At 52.2% G+C, this 10,021-nt stretch overlaps 1 protein-coding gene across 1 annotated transcript; it reads left to right on the forward strand.

The window, feature by feature from the left end:
- The first annotated feature begins 1,916 nt into the window (after positions 1-1,916).
- On the forward strand, positions 1,917-6,168 carry Nkx6-3 (NK6 homeobox 3). Its single transcript, XM_008852301.1, has 3 exons — positions 1,917-2,473; positions 4,412-4,581; positions 5,914-6,168. The coding sequence occupies exons 1-3, from the start codon at positions 2,089-2,091 to the stop codon at positions 6,145-6,147; spliced, it is 789 nt and encodes a 262-aa protein (XP_008850523.1). The 5' UTR covers positions 1,917-2,088; the 3' UTR covers positions 6,148-6,168.
- The last annotated feature ends 3,853 nt before the right edge of the window (positions 6,169-10,021 follow it).

Raw genomic sequence — 10,021 nt, forward strand, 5'->3', positions numbered from 1 at the left:
CCTCATCAACCCCAAGCTTCTCTGTCAGACACTGAAAGCCAGCCACCCCCCCCAAACACACACATTTGCATTTTCCAGGGGGCCTTTTAACTAGTTTCAGAATCACAATTGCCTTGGTGGGATTGGGTAGGAATCTGGGGATCTCCTAAATTTTCCCAATAGCTGATGCATGGCTTGGTAGCAAAGCTAATATAAACCATTAAGAACTTTTACTCAGGCTGGAGAGATGGCTCAACGGGACCCAGGTTCATTTCCCGGCACTCTGTCAGGTAGCTCACAATCACCTCTAACTCCAGTTCCAAGAGATCCAACTCCCTCTTCTGGCCTCCAAAGGCATCCATACGCACACACACACACACACACACAGAGAGAGAGAGAGAGAGAGAGAGAGAGAGGGAGAGAGAGAGAGAGGAGAGAGAGAGAGAGAGAGAAATAAAAATAAAGTCTTTTTTAAGATAATTTTTTATGTGTTTAATGAGAGGAGAGAGAGAGAGAGAGAAATAAAAATAAAGTCTTTTTTAAGATAATTTTTTATGTGTTTAATCCAAACTTGTTGAAAGCCTGTCTCACCCTTTGTGCTAGATCCCTTCCCTAAACAAAATCACCTGTGCCACAGAATATTGCTTGTGGTCAAGTTCACCGGAAGGGGCTTCCCCCAGCCAGTCCTCTGCCTCCAAGAAGGTTGACAAAGGAAATATCTCTTGTCTCCCACCTGTGAACATGCAGACCACATAGTAAGAGAGCAAGCTCCCCAAAACCATGGCCTGATCAGGAAGAACCTTGGGACATTGAGGCAGGGTCCATCTATATAGAGAAACCACTGTTCCTTCTTTTCTTACATGTACAGAACAAGCTAGTTTCCACTGTTAGAGAATAACTTCAGGAAAGAATGCTGAATTTAAAGAACAATCCAGTACCTGGAAAGTGGTCTCTGGTTTCCTCTGTGCCTTGGTTTCCCTGCCATAAAATGAGACTGCCCCCAGGAGAGCTTAGCAGATTGTAAAAACTCATCCAAATAAAGCACACAGTGTTCTAAAAGTCAATCCAGTCTCAGGCCCCAACCCAACTAAGCTGCTTAGAACTCCACTTCTGAGTCAGGGGACCTCTCATATCTACAGGAGCCAGATAGAATATGGAAGAGATTCTGTCCCCAGAAACCGGAAAAGGCTGGCCCAAGGCAGAAGCAGGAACACACTGACGCAGGGACCCCAATCAGCCTCAGTGGCAGGTGCACACACCCAGGCCACCCTGAGAGCTGACTCACCCTGCCGAATGGGCTCCCACCCCAGCCTCTCAAGCCCTAGAGATATGTATTACCCAGAGGACAAGCTTTGCTCAGCCTTCCCGCTTACCTGCTCCTGGAAGAAAGAGAAGCAGCCGTGTCCTACGAAGCTTCACATTGGCTTATACGCAGGCCAGGAGCAGCTTAGGGCAGTGACCTCTGAGCTCAACCCTCTTACCCTCATGGGAACAGCTGCCCCAGGAGCCTCCAGATGGACACCCCCCAGGCACCTACCTCTTCCTAGATACTGGACTTGAGGGAGCAAGTGGAGCCTCCCACCAGGAACAGGGCTTCTAGAGCTAATTCATTCTCTCTCTTACACACACACACACACACACACACACACACACACCACACACACACACACACGGCTGATTTACAGTCAATCTTTCAAAGTGCAATTTGTCTAAGAAAAGCCAATGTGAGGCCCATGTGGGCTCCAACCAATGGCGGCACAGCTCTGACAGCTCAGCCAGTCTCAGGTCTGTATTCTAATGGGCCATATCTTTATCAAGGAAATGTCCCTTCTCTGAACTTAAAACTTCTGATGAAGGGTCCCCAGTCTCAGAGGCAGAGGAGCGGGGTGCACTGAGTGTGAGGCGCACCCCAGCAGGCAGAGAGAGAAGGCGGAAGCCCTCCCTTCTCCTGGCACCTGACTTCCCAGCCGGCTGACGTGGGTGCCTGGTGTGCTGGGCGGGAGGCTGGGGTGGCTCTGACCCTCCAGACCTGCCATGAGATTCTGGGCCACCATCTGGGGTGGTGAGCTTTAGTGGCTCCCGGCCCTTCCACTTCCTGACCTGAAGACCATGGAGTCCAACCTGCAGGGAACGTTCCTACTAAACAACACACCGCTGGCCCAGTTCTCGGAGATGAAGGCCCCTGTGTGCCAGTACTCAGTGCAGAACTCCTTCTACAAGCTCAGCCCTCCCGGGCTCGGCCCCCAGCTGGCTGCGGGGACACCCCACGGGATCACTGACATCCTGAGCAGGCCGGTAGCCACTCCGAACAGCAGCCTTCTCTCTGGCTACCCCCACGTGGCAGGCTTTGGCGGACTCAGCTCCCAGGGGGTCTACTATGGCCCCCAGGTGGGGAGTTTTTCCAAGGCTGGGAACGAGTACCCCACCCGGACCCGGAACTGTTGGGCAGACACAGGCCAGGACTGGCGAGCCGGAGGACGGCCGTGCGGCAACAGTGAGTACAGGGCCTTCACCCCCGGCCCAGCCAGTCCCAGGGAGAAGGAAAGAGGTAGGGGCCTTTCCCAGGTTGGGGCCTTTCCCAGGTGTGCCACCTCACCTCGGCTGCCATTCTACAGCCCAGCCTGACCCCTGGTCCCTTTCCTTAGCTCCAGGCAACACTGAATCTCACCCTGTCCCACTACTTATCCTACCTTTGCCTAGCACATGTGTCTGAACTCCACCTTACCCATTGCCACTTCAGGTGCCCTTCAAGGGGCCTTAGGAGCTCCTGACCCAAAAGACACAACCCACCCCACCCTGTGCAGTGCCTGGGCTCAGCTTACCTCTGCCTAGAGCCATGCTACCATTCGTTCACCCAAAGCAGACAAATGCTACCCCTTGAGGGGAAAACTTGCTGCGGTATCATAGTCCCAAAAAGCCCAGTTTTACATGGCATCATTTCGAATCCCTTGGAGGCCCTGTCCATGGGCTAGGACCCATCTCCCACCTTCCTCCTCTGGCTGGCTTCATGTCAGCAATAGCAACAACAGTGCAGGCTCCAGAGCAGCTAAGCCAAGCTGATCCTGGCCCTGGGTGCTGGAGGGGGCCTTACCCGACCCGTTCCTGAGCCTCAGGTTTCAGAGAAACAGAATAGATGGGAGGGGGAGGCGTGATGCCAGTCAGAGATCCAGGAAGTGACAAGGACACGTGCAGGCAGAAAGAGTGACGGTGGCTTCTGGGGCCATCCTCAGGCCACCAAAGCATTGGATGGGATAAAGATGTGGCAGGGACAGAGGCAGGGTGTCCCTGTACTTCTCTCTAGTCTCTAACCCCTCCCCACTGTAATAGGGATTTAGAGCCAATCATGGAAACCCCAAAATAAATCTGTCTCACATGCACTACTCTACCTAGCAGCCAGCAACATGACAGACCCCCTCCCTCAAACCTCGTCCCTGGGTACTTATTGTACAAGCTGCTTTGGCAGTGCTCTAAGTCCAAGCTGTTTCTTCCTCACCTTTATGGCACCCCCACCCCACTCCCTTACTCTTCAGTCCTAAATGTGCGCACACACACACACACACACACACACACACACACACACACCCGAAAATTGCTAAGGCAGTACCAGTTTTAGGCAAAAGGAGAGAGGGCTGAAGATGATCACCTCTTAGGAGGTCTCATCCTCTGTGCCTCAGTCTCCCTGCCTACAACAAGGAGAGGGGACATGAGTTGTTGGACTACACTGACAATGACCAAACACATATGGATACTCCACTTCTAAGTCCAGAACTCCTTCTTGATGAGGCAGTCCTGGCTGAGGTGGGGGTCTCTAGCCTGTCCATATGACTCCCAGCACCCCAAAACAAGGCTGTATAATTGGTTCCAAGAGACAAGGTCTGAGGGAAGTTAGCTACTGGGCTGGCTGCTGGGCAGTATAGCATGGAGAAGTAGCACCTTGGGAAAGAAGCTTGCCCCTCCATGCTTTGCCAACAGACCTGGGGGAAGCTGGGGCCCCAGAGCAAGGATGTAGAAGGCATTCACTGGCTCCCAAGTCTCTGACTGCAGAGAGAAGGTGCAATGCCTGTCTTGGTGACATAAAAGAATGTCCTTATCGTGGTGTCTTGGCACAGAGAAGAAACTCCTATATGTCCCTTTGAGTCGTGAGAAAACTAAAAAGAAAGATACAAGACCCTCTTCTAAGCCCTCACTATTCCTAAGTAGCTATATCTGGAGCATATGCCCTGTAGGGGCCCTATCTACCAAGACATGGCAGCATTCACAGTCACTGTTATCCTAATATGAGGAATGCTGTTCAACTGATAGGTGTCACCATGTCCCCCAAACCTCAATGGCTTCTCAGTAGAAAGGCATGCCCCTGTGGAAGAAGCAGGGCGGGCTGGCACCCTATCAGGACCCACTCATTCTGCTAATCCCACTTTCCTTCCTCCCTCAGCTCCAGATCCCCTAAGTGACAACATCCATAAGAAAAAGCACACCCGGCCTACCTTCACAGGCCACCAGATATTTGCTCTGGAGAAAACCTTCGAGCAGACCAAGTACTTGGCCGGCCCTGAGAGGGCAAGGCTGGCATATTCATTGGGCATGACTGAGTCACAGGTCAAGGTGAGTCTGTATCGGAGAAGGCATCTGCCTGTCAGCCAGGCATCTGCCAGGGCAGGAGGCCACCAAGTGAGAGGGGAAGGTACTGCTTGGCTGTCTTACCCTAGAGATTATTTATAGCAATTATCAACAGTACCCCTCCTCCAAATAGCAGCCATCTTTTCCCAGCCTTGAGAGTCTTGTGTGTGGTGCCTCATTTGAGTCGGCCTGTCTTGATGTCACTATTAAGGCCTATTCCACAAATGTAGAGACCGCCTCAATCCAGCCTCATACTTGTGGTCTTCTGTGGCTGGTAAGGGCAGAGCTGAGACTTGAACCCAGATCTCTGGAACGCTGACTGGCCTGCTTCCTCATTTTTACAGTAAAGATAATAGAGGAGTTGGAGAGATGGCTCAGTGGTTAGGAGCACTTGCTGTTCTTGCAGAGAGTCTGGGTTAGGATCCCAGCACCCACATGGCAGCTACAACCACATTAACTCCAGCTCCAGCAGATCCCCTACCCTCTTCTGACCTCCACATGCACAGCATGCATGCGCTACACAGACATAACATGCAGGCAAAACACTCATACACAAAACATAAATTTCTAAAAATGAGGTTAATACAGCCCTCTGCTCCCTTCCATGAAGAGGAGGATTCTACTTACCACAGGAGCCTAATGGTGGGGCGTGCAGAACCCTGCCTCCACCTCCTCAGGCCCCTGGGGCACCTTTCTCTGCTTCCACACTGGTCTCACTGCACTTGGAATGTGGACACCAGAGGAGAAAGCCTTGATTCTCTCCAGACTGCTACCTCAGTGAAGTGTGAACAGGCATGGGAAATTTCAGGGGCAAAGTGAGCCCCCAGGGCTGGGCTCTGCTGTGTTTACCTGCCTGGCCCAGGCCTGGAGAGAAGGCTGCCAGTAAAATGGAAGGAGATAATGTGGGCTCCTCTCACACATTGGTCTTCCTTTTTAGGGATCTTCCGACTTCAACTATCTCAAGCAATGTGTGCTATTTTTCTAGGGGGAAATCATTCATGAAGTTCCTGAGGGTCAACTTCATTCATTCATTCATTCAATTTTATCTTGCCTGCTGGAGGTGGAACCGAGGGCCTGGCCAAGCTAGGCCTGGGCCAGCTAGACCAGGCTACACTCTGGTCCCAGAGCATCTCTTTAGCCAGTGGCATCTCAGCGGCTGCTGCCCAAGGGTCCAACGGGGACGCTGCACCCAAAGAGGGCTGCCAGCCCGGGAAAGAGCTGCGGCGCACGTTTTTAACTGTATTGCCCCCTCCAAGGAGTCAGCTCTCGGGCGGCTCCCGGGTGACCCCTGTATTGTCCTGTGATGACTGGTCGCAGGTGTGGTTCCAGAACCGGAGGACCAAGTGGAGGAAGAAGAGCGCCCTGGAGCCCTCGTCCTCCACGCCCCGGGCCCCGGGTGGCGCGGGCGGCGACCGCGCGGCCTCGGAGAACGAGGACGACGAGTACAACAAGCCGCTGGACCCCGACTCCGACGACGAGAAGATTCGCCTGCTGCTGCGCAAGCACCGCGCCGCCTTCTCGGTGCTTGGCCTGGGCGCGCACAGCGTCTGACCCCCGCCCGCCGGCCCCGCCCCGACCCCGCGCCCGGGCCCACAGCCCAGGCCCGGCCTTCCCCTCTCCGTCCGACCAGCCGGCGGGGCCGGAGGCCGGTCCTCGAGAGGAGGAGCGCGGGAGGGGAAGGACAGGAGGAGGGCGGGAGGGAAGAGGAGGGAAAGACGGAATCGGAGGAGGAGGGAGGACGAAGGGGAGGAGGGAGCGGAGAGGAGCGGGACGTGGGTGCAGCCCAGGGAGCCGACCGCACACCTCCGCCATCCCGGCTCCCGGCCCAGTCGGCACCGCGCCTGACTGCAGCGTTGCCTCGGGGAGCCCGGCTCGGGGCTGCAGAGCCGCTCGGCTGCAGGCGTGGGGACCAGGGGCGGCTTCCCCCGAGGAGCAGCTAGCCCGGGAGTCCGGAGCAGACACTGGTCCAAACCAGCGGCCGTGACTGCAGAGGAAAAGATGGAGGCGCGGTCCAGAGGCGCTTCCTGGCGCTTCCACTAGTGGGATCGGGAGGAAGTCCCTCCGGAAAGGGTCCCGAGAACACCCCTAACACGGAACTTTTCCCGTCCTGAGCTTCGGGACCCTTCTGACCTCCGATTGCACTTTGCCCTCGAGACAGCTTCCTCTGTAACAAGGAAGAGCTTGGCTGGGAAAAGGGTAGAAGGGAAGGATGGGTCCCAGGCAGAGGCAAGAACAGGATGAGAGCACCCCAAGGCCGAGCTGCTCCTGAGAGCCACCCGCCTGGGCACCCCCAGACGCCCAAGGACATCGGAGCTTGGGAACATCGCAGCAGGGAGGAAAGGACTGGGAAGGGTTCTGAGCACCACATTCCTCCAACAGAGGCACCAGGCAAGGAAAGCCTCAGGCAGGACAAGGGGCTGGGAGGACTGCCAGGCACCCACTGTCCCCCCTTTCTTAGTCCACTACGTGGCCTGGCCCTGGACTGACTTCTTCTGAGCCAGGTGATATGGAGCTCCTGGCAGGGAGAGGGGGCGGGGAAAGAGTTGGCTGGCCGTAGAGGAATGCAGCCCAAAGGAACTAAGCTATGCCCACCCTCACTGGCTTTTAAAAAACTAGAATGAAAATAAAAGTCCCAGAAACCTCTCCATGGCTCCTGTGCTTCTATGAAGAGAATAGTGGCAGCGTTCTCTCATGTCAAGTATGAGAAAACATCAATTGGGCTGGAGAGATGGCTCAGCCTGAAAGAATACTTGCAGTGGGCCTGCGACAGTTTCCCAGCATCCATACCTGTAACTCCAGCTCCAGGGATTGGATAGCTCTTCTACGTTCCTCAGGCACTGCCCTTACATGCACAAACCCACACACACACATACACATAACTAAAATTAAAAATATTTTTTTTAAAAAAGAAAATGAATCTAAAAAGAAAGGGAGGAAGAGGAGGAAATCAGCCATATGCCCTGGTTTTTAAAAAGCAATATTTAACTTTATGTGTATTTTGACTGCAAGTACACCATTTGTGTGCAATGCCCACAGAGATCAGAAAAGCAGATCCCACTGGAATTAGGCACTATGTGGGCGCTGGGAACCAAACTCAGGTCATCTGCAAGAGCAGTTAGTGCTCTTAAATGCTGAACCATCTCTCCAGTCCCAACAGACCCTGGTTTTTACCTCCAGTCATAAAAGGGACTTCTAAGATATTCTGAGTTTAAGCAAAACAAAACAAAACAAAAACAAACAGACAAAAACAAAGCCCAGAACTTTCTGGAAATTCATACTCTGTGTGTAGCTCTTCTCCATCCACATCACAGGTATTTCTGAGTCAAGGGAAAGGGAACAGCCCTGTGTTTACCATAGCACAGCATCTGATCTGACAGGCATCTAGGTGCAGCTCTAACAAATGTACATGGGTTTTGGCCATAGCTCTCACATACATCACTATACGTGTTATATACCACTAGTCAAGTTAGAGGGACCTGGGTCATGGGCTCTATGAGAAGTCTCATAAGTTCAAGGGCACTGAAGTGGAGTGTTTTGAGTCAGAGATTATTAGAAGAGTTATTAACACCATACAAAAACAGCATGGTGGGGGCTCTGAAGAGAGTGCAGGCCCAGGAGGTGAAGCACAATTCCCTTCTTATAGGGTTTTTGGGGGAGTCCAATGCCATATAATTGATGAGTAGCCCAAAGTAATGTACTTGTGGTAAGGTTGCCTCTGATTCCTGGGTGACAGGGGAGGGGGGAAACGTTGGACCCTTTAATATGTCATCATATGGGATGTACTACCTGCAGCCCCTTCCGAAGAATGACTTTTACAGACTCAGAAAGCTGTGGCAGGGTGCCTGTCATTTCTTTTGTAGCAGCTGCCGGGACAGAGAGAGGCCAGACTAGACCTGGATCAAACCTAATACTCAGCAGGCCCAGTGAGGACAGGTAGCTGCCAGTGGCTTGCCAGGTTCAGAATGACCTTATCCTGAGACCAGCAACCAAAAAAGAGGGAAAACCTTAAGCTTGCACTCCTGGAGCCCCACCTCATACTCGGGCCATCCTAGGGTTTGACGCTGGAACCTGCTAACCTTGGAGAGTGGCAAAGGAGAGAGCAGCCACTTAGACCTGAGCTCCACCATGCTCAGTGTCCTCTGAGACTCAGTTTGCTCATCTGTAAATGGAATAATTATGTTTATCTTTGGGTTTGGGTCAGATTAGAATAATGAGCAGGGAATGATACTGCATGCCTTTAATCCCAGTACTTGGGAGGCAAAAGCAGGTGGATCTCTATGAGCTTGAAGCTAGTGTGGTCTATATAGTGAGACCCTATCTTAATAAAATAGATTCAAATAATTATTGAGTTTACTTGGCGTATACCAACAGGAAACATATGCTTTGAATCATTCAGAGAAGGTTTTGGAAGCATCTTTGCTTCTAATATTTGTGCTTCTCACAATGCTGTATTGAAACTTGACCTCCAAGGCAGCACTACAAAGGGGGTAGGCCTTTGGGAGGTGATCAGGCCAGGAGAGCTCCACCTTCATGCATATGACTGATGACCCTTGAGAGGGGTTGAGGGAGTTCAGCCCTTTGGGGCCTTTCCTTCCCTTCTTCCATGTGAGGACACAGTCCAAGTTTCCTTAGAAGCAGAACTCAGGCACTGAACCTGCTGGCATCGTGGTCTGGACTTTTCAGTCTCTAGAATATGAGAAATAAGTTTCTATTATTTGCAAATCACCCAGGCTAGGCCCTGGGTTATAGCAGCACAGATGTACAAAAGATGTGGGCCAGAGTATGGCTCACCACTTTGGCAAGTGGTAGCTAGGACGTTGCGACTAAGTCATTTCGCCTCTTTAAGGCTAGAATCCTATCTATAGAATGGAGCTAAAGATCAACACTGCAAGATGGATGTGGTGGATTGAATATGTCCCCTGTAGGCTCACTAGGTCAGTCAGTGGCATTGTTTAGAGGTCATGGAAACTTTAGGGGCTGTGGCTTTGCTAGAGGAAGCAAATCACTGGGAACAGACTTTGAGAGTTCAAAGCCTTGTCCCACTTCTACCTCACCCACTCTGCTTCCTGTTTTGCTTCAAGATGTGAGCTCTCCAAGCTAAACAAAATGCCAACATGGAGGGGGAAGGCGGGCATAGGTCTCACACCAGCTAAGGAGTTATTGGCATTTAGTAGCTGCTGTGACAGCAAGTCAGTTTTCCTTAAGGATGTGACCCTTGGTAGGTTGATCACAAACCAGGGCAGGGCCCATACCTGAGAACATTTGGGCAAGGTGGACTCAATGAGCATACATAAATGTGAAACTGGGAACTGGGGGCAGATCTGGGAGGTCTTGGGGGAGGAGGAAATATGATCAGAATATGTGGTATGAATTTCCCAAAGACTCAAGAATATTTAAAATATATATATGAACTCTCAGCTTCCTG

Source organism: Nannospalax galili, unplaced genomic scaffold (assembly GCF_000622305.1).
Source record: "Nannospalax galili isolate Female #2095 unplaced genomic scaffold, S.galili_v1.0 scaffold366, whole genome shotgun sequence".
Classification (NCBI taxonomy): Eukaryota; Metazoa; Chordata; class Mammalia; order Rodentia; family Spalacidae; genus Nannospalax; species Nannospalax galili.

Coding starts and splice junctions, on each gene's coding strand:
- Nkx6-3 (XM_008852301.1), top strand. CDS start 2,089: ATGGAGTCCAACCTGCAGGGAACGTTCCTACTAAACAACACACCGCTG. Junction 2,474..4,411: donor AGGACGGCCGTGCGGCAACA/GTGAGTACAGGG, acceptor TTCCTCCCTCAG/CTCCAGATCCCCTAAGTGAC. Junction 4,582..5,913: donor TGACTGAGTCACAGGTCAAG/GTGAGTCTGTAT, acceptor GACTGGTCGCAG/GTGTGGTTCCAGAACCGGAG.